The 19,888-nt window shown below is 45.5% G+C and overlaps 1 protein-coding gene across 1 annotated transcript in view; it reads left to right on the top strand.

The window, feature by feature from the left end:
• RNF17 (ring finger protein 17) overlaps window positions 1-12,208 on the top strand; it is a 720,374-nt gene extending 708,166 nt beyond the window's left edge. Inside the window, exons 37-38 of the mRNA XM_040339329.1 lie at window positions 8,575-8,674; window positions 11,931-12,208. Coding sequence (XP_040195263.1) covers window positions 8,575-8,670 — 96 coding nt within the window. The 3' untranslated portion in view covers window positions 8,671-8,674; window positions 11,931-12,208. The remainder of the gene's footprint in view (window positions 1-8,574; window positions 8,675-11,930) is intronic.
• Window positions 12,209-19,888: the final 7,680 nt, after the last annotated feature.

Below are 19,888 nucleotides of genomic sequence, written 5' to 3'. Positions count from 1 at the left end.
TTTATGCACTGTACTCTTGCAAATGATTGTAACCTGTTACCATTCTTGTACCGTCTTGACGGAAAACTGGAATATGTTTTTGAGCGTTCTGTTCATATATCTGTAAAAAACCTAATAAAAACTATTTAAAAAAAAAAAAAAAAAGTTGCCTAATAATTATGCACAGTAATAGTCACCTGCACACACAGATATCCCCCTAAAATAGCTAAAACTAAAAACAAACTAAAAACTACTTCCAAAAATATTCAGCTTTGATATTAATGAGTTTTTTGGGTTCATTGAGAACATGGTGGTGGTTCAATAATAAAATTAATCCTCAAAAATACAACTTGCCTAATAATTCTGCACTCCCTGTATGTATATATATATATATATATACACATACCCAATAATTTTGTTTTTGCTTTTACAGGGTAGTCTGTATTTGGTCAGTGGCAACCTGATCCAGACCCCCCATGCAGCTGTGCTTCAACAGATTAATTCTAATAGTGATCTATTATTCTCTGGAATTAGACAGAAATGGATCACTATTGCAGTGATTTATTGTTACAGGTAGACGATGGACAAAGCTCTAACAGCTCTGCCCGAGCCTCCATACTGGCAGGAAGTTCTAGGATGTCTCATCCCTTTGAGTGTAAACACAATTCGGAAATATGAGATATGCATTCCCTGCATTATATAGTAGGTGCTCTCCAGTATTGGGCACATATCAACAGTCCCCTTCCCTCCCACAATGCTGATGCATCTCTGTCTTGCTGATGCAGGACCAGAAGCACAGCACTGTCAGGAGGAAGTGAGAAAATCAAACTTTCTCTTATCGTCCATGGACGTACACAGCTCCTTAAATCTTGACAAGTGGGTTATGTTCCCTGTTTACAGGAGAGGACTAGGCAGAAACATGTTAGATAATAAAATATATGTTACATTAACCACTTCCAGACCTGCGCACGACGATGTACGTCCTATTTTTAAAGACGGATATCTCGGTAACGGCAGCAGCTGCTGTCACAACCGAGGTATCCATCTTTAGTGTGCGCGGTCTGGAATCCGATAATGGCGGTCTCCGCGGCGGATTCACCGCGAGATCGCCGTTATCGGTGGCGGGAGAGGGGCCCCCCCTCTCCCGCGCCCTCTGCCACTTACCGGAGCCGTCGGTAGCGGCGGAGGCGATCGGATGCTGGTGAGCGGGGACGAGACTGAAGGAAAAATCTCCTTCGCCCGTCCCCATAGCTCGGCTGGGCGGAAGTGACGTTAAAACGTCAGTCCCGCCCAGCCTCTTAAAGAGACAAATTTTTTTTTTGGTCATTTGAAAAAATGACATTTTTTATTTTTTTTCTATTTTTTGCATTTAAGCCCAAATATGAGATCTGAGGTCTTTTTGACCCCAGATCTCATATTTAAGAGGACCTGTCATGCTTTTTTCTATTACAAGGGATGTTTACATTCCTTGTAATAGGAATAAAAGTGATAATTTTTTTTTTTTTTTTTCAGTGTTAAAAATTCTAAAATAAAAATAAATGCGAAAAGCAAAAAAAAATTTTTTTAAAGCGCCCCGTGCCGACGAGCTCGCGCGTAGAAGCGAACGCATACGCGAGTAGCGCCGACATATGAAAACGGTATTCAAACCACACAAGTGAGGTATCGCCGCGATCGTTAGAGCGAGAGCAATAATTTTAGCCTTAGGCCTACTCTGTAACTCAAAAAATGCAACCTGTAGAATTTTTTAAACGTCGCCTATCAAGATTTTTAAGGGTAAAAGTTTGACACCATGCCACGAGCGGGCGCAATTTTTAAGCGTGACATGTTGGGCATCATTTTACTCGGCGTAACATTATCTTTCAAAATATATAAAACAATTGGGCCAAATTTATTGTTGTCTTATTTTTTAATTAAAAAAAGTGAATTTTTTCCAAAAAAAAGTGCGCTTGTAAGACCGCTGCGCAAATACGGTGTGACAAAAAGTATTGGAATGACCACTATTTTATTCTCTAGGGTGTTGGAAAAAAAAAATATATAATGTTTGGGGGTTTTAAGTAATTTTCTAGCAGAAAAAAATGTTTTAGTCTTGCAAACACCGAATCTGAAAAACACCTAAGGTCTGGAAGTGGTTAACAGAGTTGAACAGCCCCGCCCAGGGGGCGGTCCCTCCAGACATAACCCTCCTCACTGCAGTCTCAGTTTCGTTCTGCCTAGCAAAGGAGAAGGATGTATGGCTCCCTTTGGGGCCCAGCGCCCTGAGGAGAAATGTTATTTTATTTTACCTTTTTCTTGAAGAATCTTCTTTCAACTGTCGGCTGAGAGACAGGCTGGATAATATAGATCCTTGTAGTCTTCTCAGTCCGACCAGCAAGCGTGGGCACACCTTTGCAAAGAGGCTGGGTCTGCCACGCCATACCCCATGACTCCTGGGGTGGCCGGTGAGCTTTGCTCCGAGGTCCACATATGACTTGGCTGTGGTGTTGTCTCACTCACAGTGGACCGGGCCGACAGCTACCTCCATTGCGGTTGTAGTTCTGTCAGGAATGCGTCAGCGAGTCCTCGCTCGGAAGCGGGTAAGTACAGTCCCTCCTGCTTCGGTGGGTTGGTACGGCTGGGCATTCCTGGGGTTCGGGGGTCCTCTTCTCCTCCCTTCCCTGCTCCTTTTCCCTTGCTGCATTGCTAACATTGCCGCTGTCAGGGGGCCTTCCTGAGGGGACTGTGTTATCTGGCCTGTGTTATCTTTTCACTGTTAAAAAGCCCTGTGATGAGCACAGATGTTTATGATTACCCTGTCAGCGAGTAGTTAGGTGCTGACTGCTTGGTGATCCTTACCCACCTGCAACAGTTTTGTATGGTCATTATATCACACTGTATCTGTGTCTTATCCTTAAAAATGTTTTAAAAAAAAGCCCTAGGAGGCTTTTCCTGTTTAAACGTGCCATTTTGCCGCCATTTGGCACACAGGTCCCTGCAGATGCCGCACAGTTACCTAACGGTTCTTTTCCTCTCACACACTGTGTGCTAAGAGCGGACAGCAGCGCTGGGCAGTCTCTTCCTGAGGTGAGTCCCCTGGTTACCCCTGGTCAGCGCAGCAAGTGGGTGAGAGGCCCTGAATAGGGCTCTAGGAGCTTTTGTTTATTTGTAAGGACAGGTGTGCATATTATAATACACACTATGTAAATATTATTAATATCTGGAGTCAGTATCTGGGTCCTTGCCCACATGCTGGTGGTGGCAGCAGGTGTTGGCACCTTGGATTCCCACAGAGGTTTTATTGTTAGTCCTGGACACGTTTGTGCCAGGGTGGGGTTGGACTGTGGACGGGCGGTAAAAGAGTGCCCCCGTTATCCCCTGGGGAATGCTCTGTTATGGAGCCATGGACCAGGTACCTGGGTAGTAATAAAATAAAAAAAAGCAGGACAAGGCATTTATGGGTGCGCTTTTTACTGCTGCAAGGGACTCTCTTAAGCTGGATAGTGCAGCTGGGTTTCCGCCGAGGGCTCTGTCTTTTTTGGATCACACAAATCAGACCGCTCTGTTTTTTTTTCCTTCTGTGCCCTGAGAAAAGCCGCTGAGGGCTTTTGTAGTCGCTCACCGCCGGGCGGGAACCCCCGCTTGTATGGATCTGACTGATAGAAGATCCGAAGTACTGACCCGTTCCAGGTTTACCATGCTGGGGTCTGACTTGAGGCCTATTGTGGCCACTACTCTGGGGTCTCAGTCGGCGCTGGCGCCATTCTTTGGGAGGTTTTTCAATTACATTGAAAACTCCCATTGGCGGCCATTTTGTCGTAGCTGCGCTATGGCGCAGCTTATATTGCGGTCGGCCATTTTCCTGTGGCCGCGTTCTGACCGCTCGGCGGCCATCTTGAAGTAGTCCTGACCCCCAGTGCTGTATACAACTCACGGAGTGAGCATTTTGCACCAGACAGTGGAGGAGCACCGACTCTCTCCCAAAGTTATTAGGCTAGCGGACCAGCTGGTCCAGGGCCTCATATAGGTCTGTGATGCTTCATTGAATGCTGCGCCCTTGTTATCCAGAGCTTCTGTTTCAGAATGGTTTAATGCACACGGTGGTGTAGTGGTTAACTCCATTACTTGGCAGCAAGAGAGTCATTGGTTCGAATACAGACACTGACGCCAATCTGCCTGGAACTTGCATTGTTGCTCCCTGTGTCTGCGTGGGTTTCCTCCGGGTACTCCGGTTTCCTCCAAAGGCAGGTGTGCATACACCTACATAATATACATACACACTATTAGCCAGATTCAGAGAGAGCGCCGCATCTTTAAGGCGGCGTAGCGTATCCTATTTACGCTACCCCGCCTTAAGTCAGAGAGGCAAGTACTGTATTCACAAAGCACTTGCCTCCTAACTTACGGCGGCGTAGCGTAAATGGGGCCGGTGCATTGCCATGAAATGCAATTTGCCATGGAATGAGATGGTCCGCCTCCATCTCATCCTATTGGCTCACTCATGTCACGTGACAAAACTTCAGTCACAGCTAGGCTATCATAGGGAGAGGATCTCCTCTCCCTGTGATAGCCCGATAGCACTGTCAGCAGCGTGCCTCCCGCTCCCCGATTAAGTACACCCCGCGCTCGCTCTACTCCCCGTCAAGGCTCAGGGAACGGGGCGAGTCTACGCTATTACCGTAGACCTAGCGTTGGATACGTTAGTAGCGTACACCTGTGCATGCGCAGTAACAGCCCAGTAGACCTAGCGTAGGCTACGTTAGTAGCGTAAACCTGCGTATGAGGTTTGCGCTACTAATGTATCCAACGCTAGGTCTACGATAATAGCGTAGACTCTCCCCGTTCCCTGAGCCTTAACGGGGGACGGGGAGTAGAGTGCGGGGGACGGGGAGTAGAGCGGGCGCGGGGTGTACTTAATCGGGGAGCGGGAGGCACGCTGCTGACAGTGCTATCGGGCTATCACAGGGAGAGGAGATCCTCTCCCTATGATAGCCTAGCTGTGACTGAAGTTTTGTCACGTGACATGAGTGAGCCAATAGGATGAGATGGAGGCGGACCATCTCATTCCATGGCAAATCTCATTTCATGGCAATGCACCGGCGTAAGCGCGCCTAATTCAAATGAGGATGGGGGGGCGTGTTTTATGTAAATTACTCGTGACCTGACGTGATTGACGTTTTTTACGAATGGCGCATGCGCCGTCCGTGTACATATCCCAGTGTGCATTGCTCCAAAGTACGCCGCAAGGACGTATTGGTTTCGACGTGAACGTAAATTACGTCCAGCCCTATTCACGGACGACTTAAACAACGTAAAATGTTCAAATTTTGACGCGGGAACGACGGCCATACTTAATATTGACTAACCCAGCTATTTGATGGAATAACTTTACGCCGGAAAACGCCTTACGTAAACGGCATATCTTTACTGCGACGGGCGCACGTACGTTTGTGAATCGGCGTATCTAGGCATTTACATATTCTACGCCGAACTCAACGGAAGCGCCACCTAGCGGCCAGCCTAAATATTGCACCCTAAGATACGACGGCGCAGGCTGTCGTATCTTAGCTAGGTTTACGTGTATCTCAGTTTGAGAATACACCTAAACTTACGACGGCGCAGATTCAGAGTTACGCCGGCGTATCTACTGATACACCAGCGTAACTCTCTCTGAATCTGGCTATATGTGTGTATTATTTAGGGGCAACCCTCCCAGACCGTCAAAGGCCCAGCTGGGGGACTAATCCGTCCCTGGGTGCGTAAGCCGATCACACCGGCACTCAAATCCTGCCAATGTATGTAGCCTTCCCTCCCTGTCTCTAGGTGGGAGGGGCGGCTTGCAGGTTCACAATTCGGTGAAACCTCCCTGCTCTCCAACCAGTGGGTCTGCGAGGTGGTCTCTTCGGAGTACTAGATAGGGTTTCCTCCTATTCACAGAACAAAGTTCTTTCCTTGTGTCTTCCTCTCCCGGCCCGTCGGTCTGCCTTGGGCAGTGTGGGATTTGCTAAGCTGCGGAAGAATTTTACCTTTCCTGCAGGACGAGGGGTTTGGGGTTTTCTATGGGCCTCAGGCCCTAAATACCTTTGTGAACGTCGGGTAGTTCCGCATGGAATCCATTTGTTCGGTGGTAGCTGTGCTCCATCCGGGAGACGTCCTGGCGTCCTCGGACATTAGGGACGCATACATGCATGTCAGTGTTTTTTTCTGTGCTTCGTGATGAGAGAGGGTCTCTGTCAGCCTGTGGCCCTCCCTTTTGATCTGGCGTCAGCACGATGGGTTTTCAGCTAGGAGCTCGCACTTATCCTATCTTTGTTGGGACAGCGAGCCTTTGCCTCATAGGCTACTTGGACGACTTTATTCTGAGAGCAGCTTCTGTCTCCGACCTAGTGGATGTGTTATTCCCATTCAGACCCTCTGAAGATTCGGGTGGGTGTTAAATGTTTAGGCCAGAATGTGTAGCTCAGTGACAGCAAGCCTGCCCTCCGTGTGTGCGACCCAGGGTTCAAATCCTGGGCAGGCTAGATTCCAAATCAGCGTTGGAGTATCTAGTGTTCATCCAGACTCCTCGGTGGCGAAGGTCCTTCTTCCCCTGGAGAAATTGCAGACTCTACAGTCTGCGGTGTGCAATCGGTCTTCTCTCCGGACGCCTGCTGGTTCGGGGCCTGTGGGTAGCCTCCTTCAAGGCGGTCCTGTATGCCCAGTTCCACACTCTGGTTTTCCAGGGGAACTTTTTGCCGTTCCTCCATGGTAGTTGCTTCCTCGGCTGCTCCACAGAGTGGAGGCTGAGGAGATCCTGATGATTCTAATCGCTCCAGATTGACCTCTGCATCCTTGGTACGCCGATATTAGGCGCCTGGTAGCGGAGGTACCCTGGCGGTTGCCAGGGCAGGAGGTCCCTCTGTCTCGAGGTCCCATACTTCCTCCTGTTGTACAGTAACTGACTTGCTCAACATGGTTATTGGAAGTCAGACTTTAGGTGACCGGGCTCTGTCTGACTCTGTCATCTCAACAATGCTGAGGGAACCGTAGTCTTCCGGAGGATCTACCGTCGCACCTGGCAGGCCTACATCTCTTTGTGCGAAGGGATGGAGTGACGTCCACGGACATACTCAGTGTCCAGGGTCCTGCTGTTTTTAAAGCTTGGAGTGGATCTAAAAATTGCTTAAAGCACCGTTTGGGGGCAGATTTCAGCCTTGGCTGTGTTCTTTCAGAGGCCTTTTTGCGGCCCGTTCCCTGGTGGGCCCCTTTTTGTGTGCAGGGGGTTTGTCATATACTTTCCCCTCTTCCCCCATGAGTTTTGACTCTGGTGCTTTTGGTTGTTCAGGAACCTTCCTTTTGGAAACATCAGAGAGATTTTCTCTTGACACTATCTCAGAAGGTGGCCCCTTTAGTGACCTTTACCTCTGCTAGAGGGGTTTCTGAGTTGGCGGTCTTGTATTGCAAGCCACCATGCTTGATCCTCCATAAGGATTAGGTGATGGTGCGCCCGCGACCTTCCCTTCTTCCGAAGGAGGTTTCGGCCTTTCATACTTTAGGCGTGGTACACGCTTTGCGGGTGTACCAGCCTTCTGACTCTCTTTTTGTGTCAGTGTCTGGTCCACAAAAGGGCCTGGCGGTCTCGTCGACCACCATTTCTCGATGGATCAGGCAGGCTATCATACAGGCCTATGCTCTTAAGGGGCGGGCCCCCCTTTCCGGTCACGGCACTTTCGACCAGGGCAATTGGTGCTTCCTGTTTTTTTTTTGTTTTTTTTTACATCATGCTGCGGTCTCACAGGTGTGCGAGGCGGCGACTTGCTCGTCCGTTCACGCTTTTTCCAGAATTTACATGTTTTTTCCAGAATTTACATGGTTGCAGCGAGTTCATCTTATGATGTTTTTTACGGCCGCTAGTTTTTGCCGGCGGCTGTTTAAAGTTGCACCTTCTCCGTTGAGGAGCTCTGCTTGTTTTGGGGTGAAGTTAAAATTGGTTTTACTGATATATTTCCCACCCCTCGTTTTTGACACTGCTTGGGGACGTCCCGCTTGTCAAGATTTAAGGAGCTGTGTCCGTCCATGGACGATAAAAGAAAATAGGATTTTTTGTACTCACCGGAAAATCCTTTTCTCTGACGTCCATGGATGGACACAGCACCCACCCCTCCTTTTTAGGTTTGTACTGCTTGTTACGAACTGAGGCTGCAGTGAGGAGGGTTATGTCTGGAGGGACCGCCCCCTGGGTGGGGCTGTTTAACTCTGTTAATGTAACATGTATTTAATTATCTAACATGTTTCTGCCTAGTCCTCTCCTGTAAACAGGGAACATAACCCACTTGTCAAGATTTAAGGAGCTATGGACATCAAAGAAAAGGATTTTACGGTGAGTACAAAAAAACCTATTTTTCCCAGGCTGTAATGGGAGAGGAGGCAAGCCAGGGACTAACATTTTCTGAAAAGATCAGCATTGACAGCCTACATATCCTTCTCATGACAGGTTTACTTTTTTGGCGTATTGTTAAATGATATTTAACTCATAAAATATACATGGCAGGTTTACATTCCAAGATAGTCTTTGAGTAAAAACATAAGCATCCTTTTTTTTTTTTTTTTTCTGTATATACAATTTTTTTTTTTTTTTTCTAGCCTAGCGCTGCAGAAACCACTGTTTGTTTGTTTGATGAAAAGCTGCAACCGGTGCACAAACCATTGCTAAATATGGGCCTGGCTGATCCTGAGTAATCATGTATGTACATATTTTAATCAGAATGTTTTGTAAGAGATACATGCAACATTTTCTTTTAGGCCACTACTGTATATTTTTGTACCACATATTATTCCATGTGCAGAAACAGCAAGTTTCTTAGACATCACAACACCCAGGGGTTAGTAATATCCCAGAATCTCTGCATAACTCTGGGGACAGCTGGAAATGTACAGGTTTTGGAAGTTTCTATACAAACTAGTTTTTGCTCATACCTTTTTCACCAAACAATTTGCATGGTTGAGGCTTCTTACTATTGTATAACCTTGCAAACAATGTTTGGCAAAGTGGTTGTGATATCCTGGTATGGAGGTGGTTAAATATAACTTATGACTTTTTGTTTGTTTTGTGATGGTGTAAAAATAAGCCACCATGCATCTTAATTTAAAGGGTCACTGAAATGATTTGCTGAAATGACTGTTTACAGGGTATAGAGACATAATAGTTAACTGATTCCTTTAAGAAAATGATCAAAAATAGATAAAAAACAATCGTATAATGTACCTACAGTTTATTTTTCGTTTTTGCTGTTGTTTCCTGGTTCTCTGATGTACAGAGACACAGAGCCAATAGAGGGCAGGGAAGGTTTTGCAAAACGAAACTGGATTGGTGCTGAGGGGTTTTAGACACACCTCCTTGATTAGTCACCACAGTGAGAAATCTCCCAGTACTGTGGTGATCAGGAAACAGACAACCAGGAAGTGTCCAGAACAGAGAGGAATTACAGCAACATCAAAGCAAAAACGAACAATGAGGACATGAAACCAGGACTGCAGTAAGGTAAAGGAAGCTATTTAGCTAAAAAAAAAATCCTTTAGTGACCCTTTAAAGGGGTAAGAGAAAAGCTGACGTGTAAATAGTAGGTTTCACAGTTTCAGAAACATCAACGTAGATGGCTCTAGTTGAATAGTAGTTGTTTGTAACAACTCAATAACAGCCAGAAATCACGATTGGACCCAAGCCACTTTTTATCACTTGTATCTAAAGAAGTGGAGCAAAACAGGAGAACTTTCACATAGCAATCACATGTTTTGCAATGTAAAATCTCATCGGTTTGGCCATGTCTGCTGTGAGTCAGGTTAACCCCAGGGCTTAAAGCAGAAATGTAATATTGAGATCCAGGCTCCTTCAGAAAAAAAAAGGCGGCAGCTACAAATACTGTAGTTTCTGACTTTTAATATTAGGACACTTGCCTGTCCACTAATCCAGTGGTGTCTTCACCGTGCCGAGCTTTGCGGCTTAAGGGGGAGAAAGGAGGTTATCCCTGGTGCTGCACATCTGTGTGGTCTTATGGTGGTAATCAGAGTGGCAACCTCAGCCTGGCTCCATCACAGCCAGTTTGCTACTCGGGTGCTGTCGCCACTGCCATCTGGCCTAAGGGAAACTGGCAGTGAAGCTTTGCGGCTTAAGGGGGAGAAAGGAGGTTATCCCTGGTGCTGCACATCTGTGTGGTCTTATGGTGGTAGTCAGAGTGGCAACCTCAGCCTGGCTCCATGACAGCCAGTTCGCTACTCATGTGCACTGCGCTTTGTAACTAGCCTGGTGGCAGGGGAAGGAAGAGGGGACCTGAAATTCAGGCTGAGTTTGCTGCAGATAAGTCAGTCAGTAGTGGGAACCGGTCAAAACCAGGTACTTTCTCCTCCCTGCCTCCTAAGGTGCCAAATGTTGTAGCCAGGGGAGAGCCAAACAAGTGGCACCTCCCCTTTTGGGGAGAGCTTCAATTTAAGTTCCAAAAAGAGTTACATTTCTGGCATATACCAGGAATGTAACAATCACATTGAATGTGCTCTCAACCAAACTGTCAAATCACCCAATGGCTGGTCTTGTAACTGATCACATGTGCAGCATCATGGCAGTTGAAAATTAGAGGCCAAGATGGCAGCTTCCTTGGCTGAAAATAAGAGGGTTTACTTCCACTTTAATCAAGGATGTATTCGCTTAGGTGCTAGTTGTTGTATGTTGGCTCTAATTTATTTTGGAGACCCCAAGAAACCTCAACAGCCCTGACACTATTCAAATAGTCACCACCGCCTGTAATTGTGGGATTTCGGCTGCTCTCACTCATGTCTTACTACTGGTAAGTGAAACCACCTATTACAAGCATCAGCCAAGAGAGAAAGGATGTGTCAAAGCCTTCAACACCTGGTGTGGGTACTTCTAAGGACAAGAATAAAAAAGGGATGCTTGCATTTAAATATTATTTAACCACTTCAATACTGGGCACTTCCCGCCCAGGCCAATTTTCAGCTTTTAGGGCTGTCACACTTTGGATGACAATTGCGTGGTCATGCAACACTGTACGCAGAGGAATTTTTTGTCATTGTTTTAGACAGATAGAGCTCTCGTTTGGTATTTAATCACCACTGAGTTTTTTATTTTATGCTCAACAAGCAAGAAGAGACTCCCCCAAAGAAAAAGTGTTTCTTCGATTCTTACAACATTTTGAAAATAAGTAATTTTTCTTCTTCACTGATTGGGCTGCACTTATGGGGTGGCACTGATAAGCTGCAGTGCCAGTAATTATCAGTGTAAACAGTGTCCTGATTATCAGTGTAAACAATGTACTGACAGCCTTGCCGGTTATCGGTAATCCTTTCCTCACACAGACACCTCGTGTGAGGAAAGGACTGCCAATAAATGGAAAGTATGTTTATATGTAATTGGACACAGCTGATCAGATGGTAAAGGGCTACTGTGATTGGCCCTTTCCTGCGATCTGGGTTTAGCTGTGTCAAAAGGACACAGCGGTCACAGAGCACACCCCTGGTGACAGGTGGGAGGAAGCCCATGCCTTGCCCATTTTTTGGCTATAGCCTGGGCAAGAAGTGGTTAAAGAGGCACAGCCATTATGCCCATACTGGGCAAAGTGACAATGTCTGTGTACGGTGACCGCCCTGCGCCACTAATACTCGCCTTGCCAGAGCTCCTCCATTGCCCCTTCCTCTACCGCAGCATTTTTATAGGTATAGGGAAGTATATGACCACCTCCTATGTGATAGTGCTTGGGTCTAGCAACCAGTCACTGAGCCTAGGCACTGTCGCACTGTGGATCCTGGTACCTGCTAGGATGGTGTAAAGAGTAGCTGGGGAATTGTGGCCAAAGTGAAAGTCTCTTTGCACACAGTATCACTTTGCCCAAAATGTTGTATGCAATGCTTGATTTTCCTTGTTATAATACATATGTTTTTAATTTGCTGTTGTGATCAACATGGATTAAAGATGTGCTGTTCTTTTACAGAACTATATGACTGAAGATTTACTACTCTGAAGATAAGAGTTCTTCCTTTATTATGTTGCCTGCTATGGGATTTTGTTTATCCAACTATGGATCAGTTTGAACAGTTGTACATTAGATATGTAGTTGGTTGTGTTACCTGTTATGCAACTTCTGTTTTTTTTTTATCCACCTACAGATGTGTTAGAACAGTTATATGTTAGATATGTAGCCATTTCATTTTTCTAGTGTTTGTGTGCAAAACATAAATAAATGTGTGCTGAAAATATTGCATAAAACAAGTTGTGCATTACTTTGTAATGATGTCAAATGTTATTAATGAATTAAGATTTCTAAAGTATATAATCTTGTTATGATTTGGTGTTGTGCACACAGAGAGGTCTTCAACACCCACATCTGCCTCATGAACAGAGGTGCTTTCCTCAAATAGTGCCATTTAGAAATAGTTTTAGAAAAACCTGTTGAGAAAGAAGTATATTAGCTGCCATGCTGACCTCTTCTTAGAAATACAAGTTTTGTGGATCTCTCTGGTTTCAGTAACTTTTGAATCTCTAACCCAGAACAAACATGCAGCCAATGACTCAGGAGTTGTTCTGCAATGGCATCACACGTATGCAATTAAAGCACTCTTTTGACAGTTTTTGAGAACAAAGCGTAGGCAGAAACATTAAAGTGTACAAAAAAGTGAGCTGCTGCCCCCATCTATAACGAGCCTTACAGCAAGGATCATTGAAGGGCAAAATGACAAAAAAAAATAACAAGGAAAAATACAAGCTCTACTTACCAACCAGCTTGCGACCAACCAAATGAACCTAGCAGTATGAGTTAAAAAAAACAGGGGTTAACGCATACTGTTGGGGTTCAATTGGTTGGTCGCAAGCCGGTCAGTAAGTAGAGATTGTATTTTTCCTTGTTTTTTTTTGTCATTTTGTTGCCCTCCAATGCTCCTTACTGTAAGGCCAGTAATAGATAGGGTAGCGACTCACTTTTTATATTCTTGTTTTCTCTTCCGTTCATTGATGGACGCAGCACTTTAACCTTGACCATAGGGTTATATCACCACCTTCAGGAGAGGACTAGGCAGAACTTGTTAACAGCAAAACTGCACAGTACCATCCAGAGGGCGGTCCTACTGGCTCTAACCCCACTGCATCCAGTAGCTCAGTTTTTTTTTCTGCCTAGTATAGAAGGACCTGGCTCCCGGTGGGGACTATTGGTCCTGGAGATTTTTCATTTTTTTTCTCCTTTTTGATTCCTGTGATCTATCAACAGCCAGGCTGGGTGACAGGCTGGATAATACAGATCCTGGTAGTCTCCCCAGCCCGGCCATCAAGCGTGAGCAGGCCTTAGCTACGCGCTGGATCGTCCACGACATGCCCCGTCTGATCCAGCGGCGGCCGGTGAGCTATATGCTCCGGGGCACACATATGACCGGCTACAGCTCCGTCTGTGGCAGCTAGGAGGGTGGACTTTTGGTGTACCTGGCCTGCGGTCCCGAATGGGTGTATAGATAATTAATGCTCAGGGCTTTAAGGATCCAACTGATAAAAAGCTGGAATCTTTATTGAAAGCCTCCTCCTCTATGACCGGTGATGTAGTACAACCTGCAGTTGCAGCGATTGACATATGTCAGTTCCTCAAGGAACAAGTGAAGCAAATGGTTAACCTCCTCCCTAAAGAGGAGATTGAGGTTTATGAGGACCTTCCTAAGGCCCTATGTTTTACAGTTGATGCGATTATGGACTCTGTACAGCAAGCATCACGCTTGAATCTCCTGCTGGTACACATGCGCAGGTCCCTTTGGTTGAAACATTGGGAAGCCAAGATTTCTTGCAAAAAATACTAGGCGGCTTTCCCCTTTGGTGGGTGACACCTGTTTGGGGGTGATTTGGATAAATACATCCAAAAGAATACCGGAGGTAAGTCTAATCTGTTGCCAGTTAAAAAGAAAAGTAAATGTCCTTCATTTAAGCGTTCTCTTTTCCAAGCCCCTGGAACATCATTTTCCAGGCAGTGGCGACAGCCTCCCCAGTCTAATACTAGGGGAAAGGCCCAGAGCCAAGCCCAAGGTCAGAAAAGGACTTGGGGTTAAAAATCTTCCAAACAGACCCTCAAAACCCCTATGAAGGGGCGCCCCCACTCAGCCGAGTGGGGGAAAGGCTGTTGCAATTTGCAAACGCCTGGTGGGAAGAAGTTCAGGACAAGTGGGTCGTCTCCACGGTGTCCTCAGGCTACAAGCTGGAATTCAGAGATCTTCCGCCACCCCGTTTTCTGAGATCAAGAATTGCCAAAGATCCAGAAAAAAGAAGACCTCTTTTTGTTTTTGGCCTTGAAACACCTGTTGTCCCATGGGGTAATCATAGTAAACCCCAGAAGATCAGGGCTCAGGGTTCTACTCAAACCTTTTCACGGTTCCAAAACCAAACAGTGATGTCAGACCTTTTCTAGATCTGAAAACCTGAGTCTGTCCGTTCAGTAGTCTCCACCTTCCAGGGAGGAGAATTCCTGGCATCAATACACATCAGAGATGCATTTCTACATGTGACAATATTCCCCATTGACCAAAGATTTCTAAGGTTTGCAGTGGATCAGCGCCACTTTCCGTTTGTGGCCCCACGAACATACTAGCCCCACCCCTAACGAGGCTAAGAACACGGGGCATAGCAGTAACAGCCTATCTGGATGATCTGATGCTCATAGATCAGTCCGCTACACGCTTGGACCACAATGTGCACAGCACAGTAGAGTATTTCGAGTACCTAGGCTGCGTCCTCAATCTGGAAAAGTCCTCCTTACAGCCTCAAAAAAGGCTGGAATATTTGGGCATGATTTTAGACACGTCCCAAAGCAGGGTACTACTGCCAAAGGCAAAAGCCATAGGAGATTTGGTCCGAGTAATAAAGGCAAAAAGAAGACCTTCATCCGTCTATGCATGAAATTATTAGGAAAGATGGTAGGCTGTCCCTTACGCCTAGTTTCACTCAAGGCTGTTGCAGGGCAGAATTCTGTCCGCTTGGAACAAAGATGTTCAGGCTCTGGACCTTCCAATGATGTCTTCAAAGTTTCGCCAGGGGCTCAATTGGTGGTTGCTCCCCCAAAATGTATCAAAAGGAAGATCCTTTACTCCAATTACCTGGGGAATGGTAACCACAGACGCCAGCCTTCTAAGCTGGGGGGCAGTTCTGGAAGAGGCATCTGCCCAGGGGAAGTGGTCCGGAGCCGAATAGCTCCTACCCATCAACATTTTAGAGATTCTGGCAATTCATCTGGCCCTCAGAGTCTGGTCTTACAGACTGTAGGGTTGTCCTGTTCGGATACAGTCTGACAATGCTACAGCTGTGGCCTATATCAATCACCAAGGGGGCACCAAAGAGCGGTGAATCACATCTTGCCCTGGGCAGAAAGGCATATTCCTTGCCTGTCTGCCGTCTTCATTACAGAGGTAGAAAATTGGCAGGCAGATTTTCTAAGCCGCCAGCAACTGAGTCCAGGAGAATGGTCTCTACACCCTGACATTTTTCAAGTTATATGTCAGAAATGGGGTACCCCAGATGTGGACCTGATGGCTTCCAGGTTCAACACAAAACTGGACAATTTTGTGTCAAGGACAAGAGAACCTTTTGCCCTGACAATTTTGTGGGATCAATATTCTCTGATGTATGCGTTCCCTCCGATTCCGCTTCTCCCACGATTCCTTCAAAGAGATTTTGGTCGCTCCGGCTTAGCCCAGGAGACCCTGGTACGCGGAAATCATAAAAATGGCAGAAGGAAGACCTTGGGTTCTCCCACTACGCTCAAACTTACTGTCCAATATTCCATCCTGCCTTACAAAGTCTAAATTTGACGGTTTGGCTGTTGAGACCCACATTCTGAGAAAACGTGAGCTCTCAGGCCCAGTCCTATCCAATCTGGTTAATGCTAGGAAGCCGGCCTCTAGGCTCATCTACTACAGAATCTGGAAGGCATATGTTTCCTGGTGTGAACCCAGAAGATGGCATCCTAGGAGGTATGTCATTAATAGGATTCTTGCCTTGAAGTGGTTGTAAAGGTACAATTTTTTTTTTCCAAAATAGCTTCCTTTACCTTAGTGCAGTCCTTCTTCACTTACCTCATCCTTCGATTTTGCTTTTAAATGTCCTTATTTCTTCTGAGAAATCCTCCCTTACTGTTCTTCTGTCTGTAACTCCACACAGTAATGCAAGGCTTTCTCCCTGGTGTGGAGTGTCGTGCTCGACCCCTCCCCTTGACTACAGGAGAGTCAGGATGCTCTCTATGTTGGAGATAGAGAAAGGAGCTGTGTGTTAGTGGGCGTCTTGACTCTTCTGTATTCCAAGGGAGGGGGGCGAGCACGACACTCCACCCCAGGGAGAAAGCCTTGCATTACTGTGTGGAGTTACAGACAGGAGAACAAGAAGTGAAGATTTCTCAGAACAAATAAGCACATTTAAAAGCAAAATCAAAGGATGAGGTAAGTAAAGGAGGACTGCACTAAGGTAAAGGAAGCCATTTAGGAAAAACATTTTTTACCTTTACAACCCCTTTAAGCACTATGAAGGGCCAGATCTCGGCCTTGTCGGTATTCTTTCAAAAACCCGCTTGCCTCTCATTCCCTAATCTGGGCCTTTGTTCAGGGAGCGCTGCGCTTGAATCCGCCGGTTAAGTCTCCCGTGTGCCCATGGGATTTGTATTTGGTATTGTCTTACTTTTACAGAAATTACCTTTTGAACCATTACACCATGCTTCTTTAAATCTTTTAACAAAGAAACAGTTTTTTCTCGTAGCCATATCCTCAGCAAGGAGGGTATCGGACTTAGCGGCTCTTTCATGTAAAGAGCTGTATATGATTATTCATGATGACAGGGTGGTGCTGCGTCCTCACCCGGCTTTTTTTTTTACCTAAGGTGGTTTCAGGATTTCATCTGAATTTAAGATATAGTCCTACCGTCTTGTTTTCCAGATCTGCAGGAAGAGAGTCTACACTCTCTAGATGTTGTAAGAGCAGTAAAGATGTATCTGTAAGCTACGGCTCAGATACAAAAGACTGATTGTCTGTTTATTCTGCCACAGGGCCAAAGCAGCGTCAAAATCTACTATTGCATGTTGGATTCGACAAGTCATTATTCAGGCCTATGGTTTAGAAAAGAAGATTCCTCCTTTTCAGGTGAAAGCGCACTCGACTAGAGCAGTTGGTGCTTCATGGGCAGTGCATCACCAGGCCTCCATGGCTCAGATCTGTAAGGCTGCTACTTAGTCTTCGGTCCATACATTTACTAAGTTCTACCAGGTAGATGTGAGAGGGTACGAGGATGCCGTCTTCGGGTGTAGTGTACTGCAGGCAGCCGTATAGATCCTCTGGCCCAATGGTGGTCTTTATTCTGATCTGTGGCTCCCTCCTCTCAATTTAAGCATTGCTATGGGACATCACATTAAGTAATTAAGGCTTTGTGTTCCATGATGTATGAGCAAGAAAATAGCATTTTTTAATACAGCTTACCTGTAAAATCCTTTTCTTGGGAATACATCACGGGACACAACCCCTCTTTGGTGTTAAACGTGGGACACTTATTGCTTTGCTACAAAACTGAGGTACTCTCCATTTGGGAGGGGTTATATAGGGGAGGAACTCTAATTGGGTGTCCAATCACCTGTGGTGATTACATAACCCATTAAGTAATTAAAGGGGTTGAAAAGGTTTGTCTTTTATTTTCTAAATAGGTTCCTTTAAAGGAGTTGTAAAGGAAAAAAATGTTTTGCCTAAAATTAATGTCTGCAAGGTAGGTAGACAGACAGAATAGTGTAATGATTCTCTTAAAAAACGAGTAAATACCTATTAAATTCCTTCATCTATATCACCTCCGGCGTTCTAGTTTCTGTTCTCTCATTCACTTCCTGGTTTGCATCGCTCGTTCACGTAAGAACTAAATTTCCCTGTATGAATTGTGGCACGCCCAGTAATTCACACCTCCTTGAAGCCTCTAACACATAGAGAGCATCCTGCCACACAGATGTAGTTCCCAGGAGGGGGTGAGCACGTTACTGACCACCGCAGTAAAGCCTCCCGTCACGGTGGTCAGTAAAATCAGACAAGCAGGAAGTGAACAGAGAAGAAATATAGCAACTTCTGAGCAAAAACGAAAAATTAGGAAGTGAAAAGAGGAATGTCTGCAGGTAAAGGATGCTTACTATGAATTTTTTTTTTCTTTTACAACCCCTTTAGGCTAGTGCATTGTTGGTTCACTTACCTTTTCCTTCAATTTCCCTTCTAAATGTTTTTTTTCTTTGTCTGAATTTCTCACTTCTTGTTCCTCCTCAGTAAGCTGTTCTGGCTGACTATCCACCACTCGGATGATGATGGAAAGCTTACTGAGGAGAAACAGGAAGTGAGACATTCAAACAAAGAAAAAAAAATTAGAAGGGAAAAGGTAAGTGAACCAACAATGCACTAGCTTAAAGGAACCTATTTAGAAAATAAAAGATAAACCTTTACAACTCCTTTAAGGCTCTGTGTCCCGTGATGTATTCTCAAGAAAAGGATTTTACAGGTAAGCTGTATTAAAAAATCTTGTGTAACTCAAGAATAAAAAACCTGACTTTGGCTCAAACGCCTCCTTGCTTGACCAAACAAAAAAGCTCACAGCCCACTGTACATCTCAAAAAGGCAAAAAAATTAATGGTATGAAAATGTTATGGAAAACTACATATAAAAAGACACATACATTGCTAAAAGAATGTGACCAACTCTACAGTTGTATTGTAGAACCCAGTGCCGGGTCAAGGTAATCTAGAGCCCAGGGCGAGCATTCCAAATCCCCCCCCCCCCCCTTAAGCATATATCCCACCTCCTCCCAATAAAAATCCATCCCCTGCTGAAATCTCCCTCCCAAGCCCAAATCCTCTCATTCCCCATATGCCCCAGCATAAATCCCCACCGCCCCAAAAAAAATTCCCCCATCCTAGTACAAATCCTCTACCCCTCAAATTTGCCCTCTGATCACAAATCCTCTCCCCCTCCCAACATAAATTCTCCCCAATCCCCATCCTAGTACAAATCCCCACCCCAATCATCCCTGCTAGCACAAATACCTTCTCCCCCACCCAAAAAAAATCCCCTCCTAGCATAAACCCTCTAAAATTCCCCCTCCTATCACAAATCTTCTTCCCTCCACATCCCCCTCCCAACACAAATCCACCCAAATCACTACTCATAGCACACCTGCTCAAAATTTCCCCTTCTTGAACAATTCTTATCCCCTGCTGCCCCAACAAATTCCCCCTCCCAACACAAATTCCCCTCCCCCAACCTCCTTTTGGTGCCCCCCCACCCACCTCACTTGACACCACAGTGCCCAGGGCAGCCGCCCCTCCTGCCCACCCCTTGTCCCGGCCCTGGTAGAACCACAAGTGCTATTGTGTTGTATATAATGTCATCTATATTAGCACTGGGTTACTTAAGAGAAGAAATAAATTAAATTGTACACCCTGGTAGCTGGCAAAATAGTGCTGTGAGGTAAAGGAGTGAAGATGAGCCACCGAACGCATGGATGTTGAACCAAAGTCCCAGCTTCACATGAACACAGACTGATGGCAAATGGTGAATTAGCATTCACTTGTTTTTTCACCACTGCTTATTGCACCATCTTTTTGCACCTACTCAAACTTGTTGCATTATTGGCACTTTTTATATACCCAGGGGTAGCGCAGATTTTTCACGCTTAACAAATGGCGAAGACAACCAAACACTGGATTAAATGTTTCTGGAGACATGTAGTAGTGGTCTATAGGAGGGTTTCTTTAGCCTTCTGTTTGGATTTTGGGCTGCGTATGAGGAGCAATTAAACACCTACAATACTTTAAGACATTTCAGTTTTTACTAATCAGTGTTTGGGTCTAATTTTGCTTTAAACTTGATTTAGGTTTTAAAATCTATAAAAATGTGTAGTCCTCGGTGCGTGCATCAAGAG

Source organism: Rana temporaria, chromosome 2 (assembly GCF_905171775.1).
Source record: "Rana temporaria chromosome 2, aRanTem1.1, whole genome shotgun sequence".
Classification (NCBI taxonomy): domain Eukaryota; kingdom Metazoa; phylum Chordata; class Amphibia; order Anura; family Ranidae; genus Rana; species Rana temporaria.
The sequence above is the reverse complement of the archived record's forward strand: the minus strand, read 5'-3'. Positions and strand labels throughout refer to the sequence as shown.